At 42.7% G+C, this 20,611-nt stretch overlaps 1 protein-coding gene across 2 annotated transcripts in view; it reads right to left on the bottom strand.

Annotated features, from left to right (window-relative positions):
- LOC132834679 (leucine-rich repeat-containing protein 49) overlaps positions 1 to 20,611 on the bottom strand; it is a 258,355-nt gene that overhangs the window by 179,042 nt on the left and 58,702 nt on the right. For both annotated transcript variants that reach the window (XM_060853632.1, XM_060853633.1), the window contains exon 3: positions 14,338 to 14,425. In XM_060853632.1, the coding sequence (XP_060709615.1) occupies positions 14,338 to 14,425 (88 nt within the window). The remainder of the gene's footprint in view (positions 1 to 14,337; positions 14,426 to 20,611) is intronic.

Genomic DNA, 20,611 nt, shown 5'->3' with positions numbered 1-20,611 from the left:
ATACAGTAGATGACATTGGTGGAGGTACAGGTAAATTTCTGTCGGATGTGGAAGGATCCTTTGGGACCTTGGATGGAGGTGAAAGGACAGGTGTGGGCGCAGGTTTTGCACTTCCTGTGGTGGCGGGGAAAGATGCTGGGAGTGGGATTTGGGCTGGTGGGGGGACATGGACCTGACGAGGGAGTTGCGAGGGTATGGTCTCTCCACATCCAAAGAGCAGAAAAGTCAACATTTTGGGCTAAAACTATTCATCAGGACTGGGGAAGTGGAGGGGGCCCAGAAGCATATGTTGCCTGAGGGGAATGGTGATAGGTGAATGCAGGCACGTGTATCCACTGCCTTCACTGTCAGAGTGAGACCAAACAGAAACTGCAGGAACAAAACTTTATATTTTGCCTGGGAAGCTAACAGCCCCAATGGCCTCAACACAGATTTCACCAGCTTCAAAGTCCCTCCTGCCCCAGTCTTATCCCACGTCTAGCCCCACCCCGCTTCCTCACCTCCCTGACTTGTCCTAACCTGTCCATTTTCCTACTCACCTCTCTGCTCCACCCTTCCCACTGACCAATCATATTAACCCTTTATCTGTAACCACCTATCACCATCCCTACTACCCTTCCCTAGCCCCACCCCCTTCCCTCTATATACTCCTGGACTCTGTCCTAATCCCGAGTCCTGACAAAGGATTTCAGCCCGAAACGTTGACTCCTCAGATGCTGTCTAACCTGCTGTGCTCTTCCAGCATCACTCTATTGACATCGTCTACATATTCGTCAGTCCTGTCACTATTAACTGCTAAGAAACAGTTTCCATAGACTGACAACTCAAATCCTTGAAATATCACTTCTGCGCATTAGTTTTACTTATTCCCCTGGAAGTGCAGGTTGGGCCTTCTGGTCCTTTTGCTAAGCACAAGGCGAAATAGCTTATTTAGTGCCTTTAAAGTTCTAAAAAAGAAACGGCTATGAAATACAAACTGTAAATGTGGACAAGTACAATTGGAATATTGGAAAACTTTCAAAATATCATATCTTCAAGGAAAACATTATTCCAATAATTAGCATGAGGTCATTACCTGAAAATAGGAAAACTTAAAATTACACCACATACGGATCTGAGTATCTGACCCAAATTTAATTCTAACCAGATGACACGAGGCATCAAATGGGATATACAAAAGCAACAATATTATGAGATTAGATATGAACACATTATTTCTATGCTAATTGAGATAAATATAAAGCTACAAGTCAAACCAAAGGGAGCTCACAGTTTGAAAGTATAACCATTTTTTGTATATCTACAATAGTGAGTAGAGTGGGTTCTTTTTTGATATGTTTTTATTGAGATCTGTCTCTTGATTAAATTTTTACAAATATAAAAATCATAGGTGCTAAGCTATCCTGGAGCAGTGTTTTTAGAGCAGTAGAACTGTGCTATTTTCTGGGACTGTAGATTGATAAGGTGCCATTAGTAGAGTGCTGTGCTCTTCCTGTTGGATGTGGGAGACTAGGCACCACGTTACTGATGGTCATGTCTGCAGGAAATGTGTCTGGTTGCGAATCCTATCAGATCACATAATTGGTTGGAGTGGCAGTCAGAGGTCATGTGGAGTTTACAGCTGCTAGGAGGTTGATGGATGGCAGTTGCAGGGAGAGAGATAAACTGAAAATACAGTCAGGTAGATCAATGACCGCCAGGAAAAGTAGGAGAGGGAAGCAGGTAGTACAGGAGTTTCCTGTGGCTATCAACATCTCAAATAATTACGCTAATTTGTAAAATATAGGGGCTGATTGACTCCCATGGGAATGTGACAATACTAAAAAATTGCACAGTTCAATGATTGGCTTAAATTAACAAGGCAGACTTCAAATATGTGGATCTTAATATGTGGACATCAATACTTCCAAGGAGGAAATGAATCTACATGGAAGGTCCCATCAAATTCCATTGAAGTCAAAAGACAATGTAGCTCAGTGGGGATCTGTTGATAGTCAACTAAGAGTCAATGCTGAGATGACACCATATTTATAGATAAAATTAAGGGGTAGGTTAGGAATCTGGCCAGGAAAGCATCAAAGCAGTCAAGTCTGCAAGTGACAAAGGTGTAATGCACAGCAGTTTCACTGACAAATTACTGAGAAAGAGGCAGAGGTACTAGTAATCAACCTTGGAGAGAATGGATGTGAAGCTGGGAGTTCAGTTCAAAATCCAACAAGCGGGAATCAAATCCATGACAGGTAGACAGTATGTGACAATTGATGATGGCTTAAATTTTCCAAAGTTTGATTTGAAGAAATCCTGGGTTATTCAACATTGGATTTTGGAACAGTAGTCTTGCAATACAGAGAGAGTGGATGACTCGGAATGCTTTGGGAAGTGTTAGCACATCAGCTGACATGGGAGACATTAGGCAATTGTCTGCAAAGTTAGAATGGGGTTTAAGGAGCAGAGGGTGAATTTAATGGATGAGTAAAGTGAGGATAATAGTAACAGATTTGATGGTATTACAGATAAAATGAGTAAACAAATGGCAAAGAATATTCAATGGCAGAAGTGTGAAAGGATGCAAATTGGAATTCAGATTGAGGAGCAAAACAGAATGTTACAAAATAAAAAGGGAAAAGGAAGACAGATCAAGAGGTTCTCACAAACAAATTTTACAGCTGATACATTTATTAAATGTACTGCCCATAGTAATGGCAAAGGTTTAGTTGACATTAGCAACCATGTGAAAGATGCGGCAGCAGAAGCAACCTCTAACGGGGATCTTATGGTTGTGCCCAGAATGATGAGGCAGACTACAAATTCTAACAAGAACCAGTCTACTTCAGATAAATTAATGCCAACTATCCAATATGTTGTTAAACTTCAGGCGTCACCCCAGACACTGATAAGCTGTTATTGTCCAATTTGGGCTGTTTGTATGACGCTCAACTCTGGACTACTCCCGTGGGTCAAACTTGTATGTCTGACGATCTTGCTTTATCAGTTACTGACTGTGTGCATTATGCAACTCACTGTGATGCCCGTTCAGTCGCCAACCTTCTCCTGACTGCTTGGTGGCATCCCCGCCTCCAACAACTAGCCCAAAGGGTTAGTGACTGGTGTCTTATTTGTCAGGAACATAACCCTGCCTTGCACTCTGGGTAGAACTCACATGCCGGAGGGCCCCTTTGAGACACTTCAACTGGACTTCATTGAGTTGCAGAAATGTCAGTGCTATATATTTTTTGGTTATTGTTAATGACTCTTCTAAATGGATTGAAGCCTACCCTACTACTAACCCTACTGCTGAGACTGTGGTGAAAATTAACCAAGGAAATTATTCCCCGCTTCGGTATACCTGCGCGCATTAGTTTGGACAATGGACTGCACATTGTTGGTAATATTAATGAAGAACTCTGTTCCCAGCTTTCTATTCGTCAACAACTGCATCTTGCTTATCGTCCTCGGGCTGCCGGCCTTGTTGAATGTTTTAACTTTTAAGATTAAACTTTTCAAATTAATGGCTGAGACTGGCCTCTCCTGGGTTACTCTACTCCCTTTGGCCTTACTCCAGATGAGATCCACGCCTGACGGCAGACACGTCTATCTCCAGCTGAGATTCTCTACGAGCTTCCACTCCGTACCTCTTGGAACAATTTGACTCCGTCCTCAGTCCACTTTCACCGCATGACCAAAGAAACGATTGGATATGTTCTTGCTCTAAATAACATTATGCATGCCTTTTACTCCGCGCGCGGCCTACGGCGATGTTCTGTCCCTTTCAGCCTCGTCACGGGTGGAGCCTGGTTCGTTTGTGCTTGACAAGATCCCAACTCGCAAGGGTCTCCAACCTCATTGGAATGGCCCCTTCCAGGTTTTACCTACCACCCCTACAGCGCTTAAAATCACTGGTTGCTCGCCTTGGGTCCACCTGTACCATTGTAAATTGATTGGCCGCACCAATCAAAAGGGGGGAGAGGAGGAAAGAATACTGGAATTCTAGGAAACCCAGGGGATCCTGTCCTTTTGGGATTTTCAATTTTGGTGTTGTTTTAATGCTATTCTTCTTACAGATACTTGAACTAAGCGAGACATGTGATCTAACAGGTCCCTGCTAACCTGTTTGATCACATACAACTTCCTGATGGGGAAAGCCACTAAGTATTGATGAGATCCAGAACAATCTGAGACTAACCACCACCTATGCCGAGATGTTGTCCAGTGCACAGCACCAGACACCTTCAAAGTGTGGAGCATGACGAAGATTGACTATTGCAATGGACTCTAACATCAGAAAGAGCGAATGGTCCATTTGGACAGTAGAAATCAGTGGGAATTACCATGCTGTTACTGAACCAGTCTTTTTGATGTTTCCCACAGACGTAAGCCGAGTGAGGGTAATCGGAGGAGGCCTGGGAGCAACATCCCTTTATATAGGACGGGCCTACTTGAGAAAAGAGAAGCCTGATAGGGGAATCCACAAACAACTTACTTATACAGGCCCACAGAACACTCATCACCCCAGAGTCAGTAGTATGCTACTCCTAGTGAGTTTTGAGAATATTTGTTACTCCTTTCTATCGGTAGATGACGTACTTGCCCTGTCCCCAGTCCCAAACTATTCATCAGACTCCCTACTGCCGACCCTCCGAACAGAAATATCACTTTCCAATACTATATTAATCTCCTGCCACCTGTTTGTTGATGTCTTTTAATTCTACTGCAGGGTCGTATGAGAATTGTTTAATGGAACTGGCTATGGGTATGCAATTGTTCATGTTCCAAATAACATCTCCTGCCTATTTGAGACTTGTCTCTTCCACTTGTGTAAGTAAAAGGAGCCTTATATTTCCTGGCCATTTATACAAACAGCTTGCTTTCCGCTGGCTGAGGGACAACTGGCCTTATGTGGCATAAGTTACTATACCCATTTTCATGTACGGACCCGGAACGGAACCCTTCCCTTGTGCATTTATAGGTCTTTTCTCTTTTCAGAATCTGATACTGGCACCAAGACTATGTGCAATAGAGCTAAGGGAGAGTCTAATGGGAACAGAATTCTGAGGACTATTGTTTACCATACAATGCGAGCGCTCAACAGTCAGTTTGCCCATTTTTAATGGTGCTCAAGTGACATCTCTTGCAAAATGTCGGCCCTTTACTCCTGTAGACCTGACCAGAACCCTGCTGTAACACTTCTGTAACCTATTTTAACAAACCCTCCCTCATATACACCAAACCAGGGTATTATTTCTTCAGCCAAGGTAAAGCTACTAATTTCCTTGTCCTTTAAAGCAAAGATTTTCCCCATAAGGTCACAATGGAGCCCTTGATCCCACAACTGTACCTTGTCCTGGCCAGAGGACAAGTCGATGGAAACTTCATCTGAGAAGGACTTAGCGGTTGGTCTCAGCCGACTTTTGCTCCAACTGGAAGGATCCCAAGGGACTGGATAAAAATAGATGACACTCAATAGGCTGGGGAATCCTGAGTACCCTGGGTTTGGGAGGATTGGCAGGAGTGATAAATCAAAAGAATCGCAATTACCTCATCTGCAGCCTGACCATTCTAGGAGATAAGACTAAAGACGTTCTGGAACAGATTAAACTGGGATTATCAGATCTGCGTCTTTATGCAGAATCAGTACACCTTATACTGTATACTAGGAAGGCTGGGTCTGTACAATTGTCCAAGATAAATGCATTATGGGCATTCCCAATCACACTGGCAATATTACTAAGATACAAGACGAGATCCAGGTGTTCCTTGATGGAATGACTGAAGGGACCAGTTGGGGAAACTGGGGATCGGGTTCTTGGTACAATTGACTTATCAATTTAGCTATGTGAATCATTCTCTTCTGTCTGTTTGTCGGTTGCTATTGTTAAGTGTTTAATTGCTAAGCTCGTGAGCTCCCTTAGTCATATAGATTTGCCTCAGAAGAGGCTCCTTTTGCAATCCAATGGCTCACCCACATGTGTTGATGGTGATGATAAATATGACCAGGTGAGTGGAGAAGAAGGTGGTGCCACTCTAGAGGATGTTGATGGCTGGAATGCCTTGAAAGCCATTTGTTTGGATTAGCCTTCCCTTTTAGAGATCGCGGCGTAATCAAAGGGGGGGGAAATGAGAATATGAGTCTCTGGAGGGTAGGACAACATGGTTGAAGGAGATGCACAAAATGGCTTCTGCATTGCTAAGTTAGATTGCACTGAACCAGACAGAGACAAGAAACCGCAGACTGATGTAGATCTGATAAAATACTGTAAATGTAGAAGTAATGGTATAACCCTAACCATTAAATGCAGAAGCAACGGTTTACCCCTAATCACAGGGCAGGACATATAGGATTCTGTGAACAGGTTGTTTACAAGAAATCGCAATGGGCTAAGGCAAAAGTGCACGTGGACCTCAGGGAATCTGACTGATTGTTACGATGTGATCGTGCTCCATGTCTGAGTATGAACAATGTACATAAACTCTACGCAAACTCTGTAAGTCATTGGATTATTTTGGTGATCTAGGAGTACTCATACTTCTGGGCTGACCAGAGTCTACTGACCCGGCCATATCAAAAAATGAACGATTGCTTGTATGATTGACAAAGAATTGTTTACAAGTATGCTTGTTGACCGATCCTACTAATCCGAAGACTCGGACAGTAATCTGGATCATCATAGGGAATGCTGGATGACTACAGAAATTGAGGTTTTTGTTAAGAATAAGAAGGGGGAATTCAAGATGGCAGCGACCCATTAGTTCTGCCCTGCTGAGCTCTGCACCAGAACTCAGCCGAAGCGGGGCACTCACCCTCTCTTTATTACCTAATCTGGTAGAAATAATTTTTTTGACCCCGAGAACTGTCCTCTGTTAGTTTAAAATTATTAGGAAAATGGCCAAAGGGAAGGGAAGGGAAGGTGAGGATCTCAACAAGCAGAGAACCCCTCCCTCCAACTCGCACCAGACATGCCCGTGGCCGCAGCGTCGGCCTCCGCGATTGCCTATGGAACAGAGTTTGTGAAACTCAGAGAGAAGATTGATTCATTGATGGAAGAGACTCAAATCGATCTCGACGTGAATAATATGTTTTTTCTCTGTAATTTGCCTGGTTTACCTGGTTGTTGGAGTGGGGGCGGGGGGGTCATTTTTTTTAAATATATGCCAGGGTCATAATTATTTCCTTTGTCCTTCTTTTTCCGCTCTCCTTTCCCTTTTTCTCTTCCTTCTTGTCATCCTTTGTTTCCCTGTTTTTTTCTTATTTCCTTTTGTTCTTCTTTTCTGGTGTGGGATGGCAGGGGAGGGGGGTGCATTTGGAGGAAGAGGTTACATAATTTCGTTCTACCAGGAGTGCTGAGGATTACAATGTGGAGGGGACAGGTTGAGTGTCCACTTTTAACTTTCTTGTTATGTTTGTATTTTTTTCTTACTTTGTGTTGTCTGGGGTGGGGGCATGGCTTTAGCTAGAAGGAGTCATGGTGGGGCTAATGGGTGGTATGAGCGCCCCCGGTGGGCAAGGGGGAAAGTCTCCTTTCATTTGCATTATATGTCGGTATGTTGTAGAAGTAGCTGTTAGAAGTTTTGACTTGTTAGTTTTGGAAGTTGCATTTTTTAATTTATACAAACTGTTTATGGTTTTCACTTGGCACTGTGAGTGGGGTTCTTCCTCACGGGGCGGAGGGAGGGGGTGGGGGGGGTGTCATGGACTGTTTCAGACGATCATGGCTAGCCATTCGTTTAAATAGTACACCTGGAATGTTAAGGGGAGTCATTCACCAATTAAGAGAGAAAAGATACTGTTAAGACTTAGAAAAGAGAGGGTCGATGTAGCCTTGCTGCAAGAAACACATTTAACCAATAAGGAGCATTTGAGGTTGCAACAGGGAGGGTTCGGGGGGGTATTTTTTTCATCCTTTAATTCGAAAAGTAGAGGAGTTGCTATTCTCATTCGGAAGAACCTCCCATTTAAAATGTTTGGCCAAATCAAGGATGAGTGTGGGCAATTTATAATTCTTAAAGCTTTAATACATGGAGATAAATATGGGACATTGAATGTATACTGCTCCCCCCCGGCATGCCCCCTTAAATTTTTAACAGATGTGCTTTCCAGATTGATGGCCCTTGGGGCACATCGTACAATTATAGGGGAAGACTTTAATCATATTATTGACCCTAAAGTGGACAGGATGCCTCGGGGTCTTGCAGGCGTGTCTCCGCAATCCAGGCAGTTGGTGGACCTGAACAGGGAGCTGGGGTTGGTGGACGTGTGGATTTCACCTTATTTTCTAATCCACATAAGAGCTATACTAGAATTACCATATTTTTTTGTCCCATCTACCTTTCTGAATTCAATGCTATCTGGCAGAATAGGAAATATAGCAGTTTCCGAACATGTGGCAGTGTACATGGAGGTCAAGACTGGTGATTATAGGACAGGCTCCTGACACAGGTGCACAGACCCTTTCTTCCTGAAAGATAGTAAGTTTATTGAGTCCTTTCACGGGAATTTAAAATCTTTTGAGATATTAATTTGGGTATGGCCAGTAATCCATCTCTGCTTTGGAAGACTTCCAAGGCCTATGCATAGGGTTTGATTATTTCTTACTCTGCGATCTGGAAGTAGCAGAGGGGAGAACAGCAACATTTGCTCAAGACTCGCCTGAAGACAGCTGAGACAGCACACTTTGACAGACAGACTGTAACCAAGTTGCAGCAAATTGCAACCCTCTGGGCTACTTTGAACACTGCACTCAACCAGAAAGCAAAGAGGGAAATCTCTTTTGCAAAACAGAAATTATTTGAGTATGGTGATAAACCAGATAGATATCTAGCATACTTAGTCAGAAAGAAGAATGCCCCCCAATCTATTACATCCATCAGAGAGAGTGCTGGTATTCTTATTTGCAATGCCAAAAAGATTAAATGCAGCATTTAGGAAGTTTTACTCTGAGCTGTACCGGTCAGAGGGCTATGAGGACAGATTGATGCAGATGGAATCCTATTTTAAGATCCTGGATCTTCCGGGTGTAACTTCAGAGCAAGCATCCTTTCTGAATAACCCCCTGACAATTCAGGAAATACAGGAGGCGGTGAGGCTGCTCCAGAGTGGTAAAGCGCCTAGTCCAGATGGATTTCAAAGTGAGTTTTGTAAGGAGTTTATAGACATGTTGGCCAGGCCACTCTTGGATATGTACAATTACTCGTGCAGTCAGGGCTGCCTCCTGTCTTCTTTGAGAGAAGCAAATATTTCTCTTATTCTTAAAAAAGGAAAAGCCCCAGAGGATTGCACTTCGTACAAACCCATGTTGTTACTGAACATGGATGTAAAATTCTGTCGAAAATGCTGGCGTTAAGGCTGGAGAGGGTGTTGCCTTTCATTGTAAAGGAGGTTCAGACAGGTTTTATCAAGAGTCATATGTCTACCAACAATATTAGAAGAGTATTAAATATGGTCCAAGTATGTCAGCAAAGATCGATTCCAGGTTTGGTTGTCTCCCTGGATGCAGAGAAAGCATTTCATCGGGTGGAGTGGCTGTATCTTTTTTATGTCCTTGGTCTTGTAGGGGTTTTTGCCAAGTGGGTGGCAGTGTTATATAGTGACCTGAAAACAGTGGTTCTCACTAATGGCATAAGGTCAAATAGTTTTAATGTCGGCAGAGGCTGCCGACAAGGTGCGCTCTCTCACCACTATTATTTACAGTGGCGATTGAACCGCTGGCGGAGGCCATGCGGAGGGATCCCAACATAATTGCCCATGGGTAGGATCAGGCAGGCATAAAATTACCCTTTACGCAGATGACATCCTTCTTTTCTTAACTGATCCAATGACATCTGTGCCCCGTTTAATACAGGTGATTAATCTATTTGTTCTCAGGGTACAAAATTAATTTCATGAAGTTGGAGGCCATGCCTGTGGGGGGCCTTACTAATATATCTGATTTTGGGGATGGAACCAGTTTCCCTTTCCGGTGGTCACAGGGAGGTTTCCTGTATTTAAGCATTTTATCATCCCAATCTTCAATCAATTATATAAAGCTAATTATGCACAATTGCAAGAGAAGATAAGGCAGAACCTTTGGCACTGGGAAGATCTTCCGATATGTTGGTTGTGAAAAATAGATCTGGTTAAAATGAATGTTCTTCCTCACTTATAGCCCATGCGAATGCTCCTTTTGATGCTGCCAAGGAAGCACTACGGAGGCTTTACAGCTGGTTCAGATCTTTTATCTGATGTCATAGGTGGCCTCTTATTAAGCTAGAAAAATTGCAGCTCCCACAGGAGAAGGGAGGTTTGGATTTCCCGGACTTTAAGAAATTTCAATTGAGTTCCTTACTATCTTATGTGGCTGACTGGGCCTGCCAAGACCTGCGATCATGTGGTTGGACATAGAGGCCTCCCAGGCAAAATGCCCCTTCATCAATTTGCTGTTTATGGACAAGATGAGGACTGTTACGGACCACTGCAGAAACCCAATTGTCCTTAACACAGTTAAAGCATGGAGAATAATGCAGCAAGGTGAGGGCAACTTACAAAAAACTTCCTCTTTCACACCCATAGTAGGAATGTTGCGATTCTGGCCAGGTAGACTCTGGCTTTACATTCTGGGAGTCGAGGGGAATCTCCCGTTTGGGAGATTTCTTTGATATGGAGGTTATGATGTCTTTCAAGCAGCTAAGTCGGAAATTTGAGCGACCTAGGAGAGACCTCTTTTGTTACTTCCAGGTTAGGGACTTTATACAAAAAAAACTGTATTGATGGTTAGTCCCTGTAAGTTGGATATGGAAAGGAGAGTGCTCCGGTCTACGGGAACTCTCTCAGTCAGCACCCTCTATCACTTGTTAGGGAATAATGTTATGAAAAACATTGAGTGGCTATGCAGAATCTGAACTCAAGAACTAGCAGTGGAAATCTCGTCAGAGATATGGGAGGATATTTGGGAGCACGTTAGGAAGATTTTGATTTGTAACAGGATCAACTGAAGATACTCCACAGGAGTCAGTTGGCACTGAAATTCATGACAGGAGTGTCCCCAGTGTGCCCCAAATGTAAAAGGGATGTTGGCACTCTGACCTATTGTTTGTGGTCATGCACAAGCTTCGCAGGTATTGGGATGCCATAATGAGCATTTTGGAACAAGTTTTAGGAACTAAGGTTAAGTTGGATCCAGTGTCCCTCCTTTTGGGTCTTCCAAATCTCCCCTCTTTGGACATGCGTGGGAAGAAATTGTTTAATATTCTTTCATTTTGTCAGAGGAAGAACATTCTAATGAGCTGGGTGTCAAAGAATCCCCCAGGACTTTCAGGCTGGCGTACATTAGTTATGGAGCATATCCCCCTGGACTTCCTTACAAGTATGGTGAACCAGAAAGTGGAACTGTTATCAGAACATGGCGGCCCTTTCTGAATTATATTGAAAGAGGCTTGTTGGCTATATTGATCAGGGCCTTTGTGTAGTCAGGAGTGCTATGTCTGGCGCTCTGGGAGGAAGAATCCTGAATAAATACGGGTGTGCTTACTAATGCTCCCAGTGGTGGGGTGCTTCGGTGGGATTACGATGTGTCTAGTAACTTAATTGAATATAATTTGTTACCTTTTTGTTTATTTTTTTTCCCTTTAGTTATTTATTGAATTGTAGTTTCTGTAAGGTTTTATATTTCTCTCTCATTTCAGTGATTTGTGGGATAGGAGTTTGTTTCCTGTTATTGTCATTATATTGTAAAATTGTCACACTAATTTGTAATGATTTTGTAATTTTGTAAAACACCTAAAATCTTTTTCTCAATAAAAATATTTACAATAATAAAAAATTAGAAGGAAGCATATGTCAGGTCTGGACAATAGGGATTGAGTGAATCCCTGTGCGGTATACTTAAGAGAGAAATCAGGAGGGCAAAAAGGGGACAAGAGGTAGCATTGACAAATAGAGTTAAGGATTCTACAAATACATTAAGGACAAAAAGTAAAAAGGAAGAGAATAGGCAGCCTATAGGTGGAGCCCCAGGAGATGGGGGAAAGATACTAAACAAATATTTTGCATCAATGCCTACTGTGGAAGAGAGCGAACATAGGGAAATAAGTAGCGACATCTTGAAAAATTTCCATATTACAGGGGAGGTGTTGTTGGACATCTTAAAATGCATAAAGGTGGATAAATCCCCAAGATCTGATTAGATGTACCCGAAAACTGTATGGGAAGCTAGGGAAATGATTGCTGGGCCCTTTGCTGAGATATAGTGGGCGGCACGGTGGCACAGTGGTTAGCACTGCTGCCTCACAGCGCCTGAGACCCGGGTTCAATTCCCGACTCAGGTGACTGACTGTATGGAGTTTGCACGTTCTCCCCGTATCTGCGTGGGTTTCCTCCGGGTGCTCCGGTTTCCTCCCACAGTCCAAAGATATGCGGGTCAGGTGAATTGGCCATGCTAAATTGCCCGTAGTGTTAGGTAAGGTAAATGTAAGGGTATGGGTGGGTTGCGCTTCGGCAGGTCGGTGTGGACTTGTTGGGCCGAAGGGCCTGTTTCCACAGTGTAAGTAATCTAATCTAATTTGTATCATCAATAGCCCCAGGTGAGGTGATGGAAAACTGGAGATTGGATAACATGGTGCCACTATTGAAGAAAGTGGTAAGGAAATATAGACTGGATAGCCTAACATTGGTGATGTGCAAATTGTTTGGGAGAATCCTGAGGGACAGGATTTATATGTATTTGGAAAGGCAAGGACTGATTAGGGATAGTCAACATGGCTTTGAGCGTGGGAAATCATGTCTCACTAACTTGATTGAGTTATTTGAAGAAGTTATGGAGAGATTGATGAGGCCAGAGCTAAATATGATCTATATGGACTTCAGTAAGGCATGGTGGACTGGTTAGCAAGGTTAGGTCACATGAAAGAGGGAGAACTAGCTACCTGGATACAGAACTGGCTCGAATGTAGAAGACAGAGGGTGGTGGTGGATGGTTGCTTTTCAGATTGAAGACCTGTGAATAGTGCTGTACTACAAGTCTCGGTGCTGGGTCCACTGCTTTTCATCATTTATATAAATGATCTGGATGTGAACATAGGAAGTATGGTCAGTAAGTTTGCAGGTAACACCAAAATTGGAGGTGTAGTGGACAACAAAGAAGGTTACCTCAGAGTACAACAGGATCTTGATCAGATGGGTCAATGGGCTGAGGAGTGGCAGATGGAGTTTAATTTAGGTAAATGTGGGGTGCTGCATTTTGGAAAGACACATCAGGGCAGCACTTGTGCAGGTTCATAGTTCCTTGAAAGTGGAGTCACGGGTAGATAGATACTGAAGAAGGCGTTTGGTATGCTTGCCTTTATTGGTCAGTGCATTGAGTTTAGAAGTTGGGAGGTCATGTTGCATCTGTACAGAACATTGGTTTGGTCACTTTTGGAATACTACCTGCAATTCTGGTCTCCCTGCTACTGGAAGGAGGTTATGAAACTTGAAAGGGTTCAGCATAGATTTAAAAGGATGTTGCCAGGGTTGGAGATTTTGAGCTATAGGGAGAGGCTGAATAGACTAGGGCTATTTTCCCTGGAGTGTTAGATGCGGGGAGGATGACCTTATAGAGATTATGAAAGAGGTTTATGTTCAGTTAAGTAGACAAAGTCTTTTCCCTGGGGTGGGAGAGTTCAAACGTAGAGGCCATAGGTTTAAGGTGAGAGGGAAAGAATTAAAAAGGGACCTAAGGGGCAGCTTTTTCACCCAAAGGGTGCTGCATGTATTGAATGAGCTGCCAGAAGAAATGGTGGAGGCTGGTACAATTACAACATTTAAAAGGCATCTGGATCAGTACAGGAAGGATTTAGAGGAATATGGGCTGGGTGCTGGCAAATGGTACTTGATTTATTTGTCGGGTTGGCCTGGACAAGTTGAACCAAAGGCTCTGTTTTGGTGTTGTATATCTCTATGACTCTCCTTAAAAATGTGAAAAATGCAGGAATACTACATGTCAGTGACTAAGAAAAGTTTTCTTATTTCAGGTGGTACAAAATATTCAAGGCTGATGAAGCCTCCTGATTGGATGTTAGTTAATCTTTCTTAAATGCTGACTGTCTGTTACAAAGTTGCAGCAAGTGTGGTCAGTGCTCAGTTGTAGCCTCTCCAGTGCTCAGTGTGATTCGATTAGATTCCCTACAATGTGGAAACAGGCCCTTCAACCCAACCAATCCACACCGACCCTCTGATGAGTAACCAGATGCATTTTCCTCTGACTAATGCACATAACACTATGGGCAATTTAGCATTGCAATTCACCTGACTTGCACATCTTTGGACCCACAACCGAATCACATGATCTGAGGAACTAGTTACAACTAAATATTGCTGAAGTATCTTACCTGATTTATAAAGAAAGTTTTTGTCACCATCTATATTTAAGACCTTATTATGTGCAGGAAGTAGCTCCTTGTTTAATCTACAGTCAACCTGCAAAATAAAAAAATATTTCTGTGGATTTGGATAAATGGAACACCAGCCCTGAATTCTGAATTTCTTTCACAGCTCTGATCAATGAATGAAATCAAAAATAGTTAGATGTTAGAATAAAATGAACAGATTTCTACAGTTTTGATGACAAGGACTAGCTGTGATTGAAGACCAACACATTTGTTCCAAAAAGATATGAAGCACTTCAATTCAGGTCAATATCACACAACTATAATCAAGATTCAAGGGTGTAAATTAAAATCTAAGATAGACAGATGAGAAGAGTTAAATAAAACATTTCACTGTCACCCCATCACAATGAATGACCTTATCACAACTGCAGCAGATGAGAAATGAAAATCTGGTGAATAATTACTTATTACGTCTGAAGAATTTGTCTGTTAAGCAAGTTAATATAAAACAAATAGTGAAACAGAAGTCATCAAAGTTTTGAAAAATTCATTCATGGGACGTTGGCATTGCTGGCTCAGCCAACATTTATTGCCCATCCGGGGCAGTTAAGAGTCAGCTACATTGCTGTGGATCTGGAGTCGCATGTTGTCCAGACCAGATAAGGATGGCAGTTTCCTTCCTCCTAAAGGACATTTAAAAGACAATTAGATATGTAAGAAATGTTTGGAGCGATATGGGATATGGGTCAAGTGCACACAGGTGGAACTAGTTTAGTTTTATATTGAAAACACTGGCAGGTGCAAGAGAATATTCTGGAACATGATTTGCAGTAGGAATACAAAAAGCAGAATGTTTCTGTGTAAAATGATGAGAAATTCTGAAACAGTATTGTTCAGAGGCTACGGCTGATCATGTACGTAAACATCAGAAAGTTAACATGATCATAGTCCAGCAGATAGGAGGGCCAGTGCTACATTGATTGTTACTGAGATTAGATTATGTTGGGAACATAAGCTTAACATCACAGGAAGTGGAATCAAATCAATGGGTTCAGGATGGTTTATATACAGAATAACAGATAGCCCAGAGTGAGTTACAGGCTGGAATCTAATTGTGGGGTTGAAGGTGGTTTATATACAGAATAACAGATAGCCCAGAGTGAGTTACAGGCTGGAATCTAATTGTGGGGTTGAAGGTGGTTTATATACAGAATAACAGATACCCCAGAGTGAGTTACAGACTGGAATCTAACCGAGGGATTTGGGGAGGTTTACATACAGAATACCAAATATCTATGAGTGAGTTACAGACTGGAATCCAATCGAGGGGTTTGGGATGGTTTACATACAGAATAACAGATATCTGGAAGTGAGTCACAAAATCGCGGAGTCATACAGTTATAGAGATGTACAGCACGGAAACAGACCCTTTGGTCCAACACGTCCATGCCGACCAGATATCCTAACTTACTCTAGTCTCTTTCGCCAGCACTTGGCCCATATCCTTCCAAATCTTCCTACTCATATACCCATCTAGCTGCATTTTAAATGTTGCAATTGTACCAGTCTCCACCACTTCCTCCGACAGCTCATTCCATTCACGTACCACCTTCTGAGTGAAAATGTTGCCCCTTTTTCATTTCTTTCCCCTCTCACACTAAACCTATGCCCTCTAGTTCTGGATTCCCCCACCCCAAGGAAAAGACTTTGTCTATTTATCCTATCCATGCCCCTCATGATTTTATAAACCTCGATAAAGTCACCCCTCAGCCTCTGATGTTCCAGGGAAAACAGCCCCAGCCTATTCAGTCTCTCCCTGGAGCTCAAGTCCTCCAACCCCAGCTACATCCTTTTATATCTTTTCTGAACCCTTTCAAGTTTCATAACATCCTTCCGATAGGAAGGAGACCAGAATTGCACGCAGTATTCCAACAGTGGCCTTACCAATGTCCTCTCCAGCTGCAACATGACCTCTCAATGCCTATACTCAAAACTCTGACCAATAAAGGAAAGCATACCAAATGCTGCTTTCATTATCTTATCCACCTGCCACTCTACTTTCAACGAGCTACGAACCTGTACTTCAAAGTTTCTTTGTTCAGCAACACTCCCTCGGACCTGACCATTAAGTGTATAAGTCCTGCTAAAATTTGCTTTCCCAAAATTCAGTACCTCGTGTTTATCTAAATTAAACTCCACCAAATGGAATAGAATTGAAGGTTTTGGGGTGTTTTTGAAACATGCGAGTCACACATACATGGAAGTGAGTTACACATTGGAATCTAATTGAGAGGGTTCCCAGCATATAATCCCAGCAGTGGTGAAACAAGCCCTTCAACCCAACAAGACCACACTGACCGTCAGAAGAATAACCCATCCAGACCCATTTCCCCACATTTACCTCTGTCTAATGCACCTCACCTACACATCCCTGAACACTGTGGGCAATTTTAACAGGGTTTGGATTGGATGGTTAATATACAGAATAACAGATACCCAGGAGTGCGATACAGACTGGAATCTAATCAAAGGATTGAGGTGGCTAATGCCAGTTACAGACTGGAATTTTACCAAGGAGATTCAGGATGATTATGTGTAGAATAACAGATACCCAGGACTGAGCTGCAAACTGCAATCAAATTGATGGGATTGGGCAATTTATGGACAGAGCAATGGGATACGAGAGGGAAGAAAGCAGAGGAGAAAGTACCCACCATGGATCAACTCAAAAATGAGCTGAGCCAGACAGGATTCAACTGCTGTATATGGAGGTTTCCATGTGTCCTGAAAGATGGGAGAGAAACAGGCAGATACTCACACTTTCTATGATGTTGCAGTCAAATATTTGAAGGACAGGGAATCCCGAAGCAGAGATGCAGAGTTAAACTCAGTTTAAACTCTCTCCATCACACACACCCACACACAGAAACTGAATATAATGTGGAGAAATGTCCATGTACAGCACAGATTTCCAAATCAACTCTGTGACAGACGAAAATCCCCGTTCTCAGCCCAGTCCACTCTTCCAGACCCAGGGAGGTTTTGTCCCTGACCCAGGGCAGGTTTCTGACTGGATATTATTACACTGCAACATGAAGGTACTGAGTGTAACAGTTTGCTATATCCCATCATGTTATCTACTTTGCTGTCAGTGTTTTGTGAATTATATTTAAATCATTGGCAGGTGGAACAGCATATACTGGAACGTGATTTGCAGGGGGAATAGAAAAAGTACAATGTTTGTGTTTAAAATGGTGAGATATTCTGAAACGGTATTGTCCAGGAGGGTTTGGCTGATCTTGTACATAAACATCAGAAAGTTAACATGATGGTAGAGCCAGCAGATAGGAGGGCAAGTGATACATTGACTGTTCTTGCCAGGAGGTTTCGCTAGGAACAAGAGTTTAACACGACAGGAATTGAGTTACAGATTGGAATCTAATCAAGAGGTTCAGGGTGTTTTATATACAGAATAACAGATCCCCAGGAGTGAGTTACACCTTGGAATCTCATCGAGGGGGTTCCGAGTGGTTCATATCATCCATCAGTGGGGAAACAAGTCCTTCAGCCCAACAAGACCACACTGACCCTCAGATGAATACCCATCCAGACCCATTTACCCCTGAACTAATGCACCTCACCTACACATCCCTGAACACTATGGGCAATTTTAACAGGGTGTGGATTGGATGGAATCCTTCCTGAAGAAGGGCTCATGCCCAAAACGTCGATTCTCCTGTTCCTTGGATGCTGCCTGACCTGCTGCGCTTTTCCAGCAACACATTTTCAGCTCTGATCTCCAGCATCTGCAGTCCTCACTTTCTCCTGGTTAACATACAGACTAGCAGATACCCAGGAGTGCGAGTTTGGAATCTAATCAAAGGATTGAGGTGGCTAACATACAGAGTCCCTTAAAAATGGAAGTCAGTTACAGATTGGGATTTTATCAAGGGGATTCGGGACGATTAAGTGTAGAATAAAGATACCCCGGAGTGAGTTACAGCCTGGAATCTAATCGAGAGTTCATTGTGGTTTATATACAGAATAACAGATACCCCAGAGTGAGTTACAGCCTGGAATCTAATCGAGTGGTTCAGGATGGTTTATATACAGAATAACAGGTAGCCCGGAGTGAGTTACAGCCTGGAATCTAGTCGAGGGGTTCAGGGTGGTTTAAATATAGAATAACAGGTAGCCTGCAGTGAGTTAAAGTCTGGAATCTAATCGAGGGGTTCAGTGTGGTTCATGCACAACATAACAGATGGCCTGGAGTGAGTTACAACCTTGAATCTAATTGAGGGGTTCAGGGTGGTTTATATGCAGAATAAGATACCCCAGAGTGAGTTACAGCCTGGAATCTAATCGAGGGGTTCAGTATGGTTTATGTACAAAATAATAGATAGCCCGGAGTGAGTTTAAGCCTGGAATCTAATCAAGGGGTTCAGTGTGGTTTATATACAAAACATCATATACCCCAAAGTGAGTTACAGACCGGAATCTAATTGAGTGGTTCAGGATGGTTTATATACAGAATAACAGATACCCCGGAGTGAGTTACAGCCTGGAATCTAATCGAGGGGTTCAGGGTGGTTTATATACAGAATAAAAGATAGCCTGGAGTGCATTGCAGCCTGGAATCTAATCGCGGGGTTCTGGGTGGTTTATATACAGAATAACAGATAGCCCCTAGTGAGTTACAGCCTGGAATCTAATTGCGGGTTTCAGGGTGGTTTATATACAGAATAACAGATACCCCAGAGTGAGTTACAGCCTGGAATCTAATCGAGGGGTTCAGGGCAGTTTATATACAGAATAACAGATACCCCGGAGTGAGTTACAGCCTGGAATCTAATCAGGGTGGTTTATATACAGAATAACAGATAGCCTGGAGTGCATTGCAGCCTGGAATCTAATCGCGGGGTTCTGGGTGGTTTATATACAGAATAACAGATACCCCGGAGTGAGTTACAGCCTGGAATCTAATCAGGGTGGTTTATATACAGAATAACAGATAGCCTGGAGTGCATTGCAGCCTGGAATCTAATCGCGGGGTTCTGGGTGGTTTATATACAGAATAACAGATAGCCCCTAGTGAGTTACAGCCTGGAATCTAATCGCGGGTTTCAGGGTGGTTTATATACAGAATAACAGATACCCCAGAGTGAGTTACAGCCTGGAATCTAATCGCGGGTTTCAGGGTGGTTTATATACAGAATAACAGATACCCCAGAGTGAGTTACAGCCTGGAATCTAATCAAGGGTTATGTGAAGCTTTTTACGTGGAATAGCTTGTAACTGGGAGGGAGTCACAAAGTGGACTATTGGCCAAGTGGTTTCAAATCTTGACTCACATAAACGTAATGCAGTCACAAAATACACAACTTTACTGACTCCCCACGGTCCTAGTTTGAAGGCTATCCTCTGTTTTCCCCTTTCATTGAAGATATTTATACACCTTTTATAATGCACTGCCATTCTGATTACAGTGCTGCCTATCTCTCACTGTCTCATTTATCTTCAATCCTGTTGAAAGACACTGAAACCAACAGACACACAAAGTTCCAGAAAGAGCTTTGTTTAATTGCAGGTGCATTATTTTCTTTTATTTGTAGACAACACACAATTTGAACCCACAGAAGGTCAGTGTGGGATTTGAGAAACCCTTGAATTTGGGATGAGGCCTAGTCAGGCAGGATTCTGATCCAAAGCTGCAAATCAACAATTCAGTGGCTGAGCTATTTCAGGTTTTGTATAGTATGTTTCTCTCATATATTAGAAGCTTGGAAAGTAAGTCAGACCTTATTGGAATGTCACATTGTCTCTCCGCATTCACTGTAAACAGGTTCTGGGATTTGCATTTTAATCACCTTCAAAGAGCTGTCTCCATTTCCTATCTCTGCTAGCATCAATGAATGGAAATGGTTTTTGACACATTGCCCCCTCTCCCTTACTGAAAGTATTCCTGACACAAATCAGTCAGGCAGACATCTTAGATTTGTTCACAGCCACCATTTTACATCAGTACAACGATGACATTGAATTTCTAAATAAGGAAAAGCAAGAGAGACTGGCAACATCAATACGGTTTGAAAATATTTAACATTGAACACACACACACACACACACACACACACACACACACACACACAATCACACACGAACAGACAAAAATAGACACAGAATCAAACACACAGAGATACAGACACTTTCAAAGAGCTGTCTCCATTTCCTATCTTGCAAGGGAATTCATGTTTTGACGATGCATTCATGCAGG

This window comes from Hemiscyllium ocellatum, chromosome 42 (genome assembly GCF_020745735.1).
Source record: "Hemiscyllium ocellatum isolate sHemOce1 chromosome 42, sHemOce1.pat.X.cur, whole genome shotgun sequence".
NCBI lineage: Eukaryota > Metazoa > Chordata > Chondrichthyes > Orectolobiformes > Hemiscylliidae > Hemiscyllium > Hemiscyllium ocellatum.
This window is presented reverse-complemented; position numbering and strand designations above follow the sequence as displayed.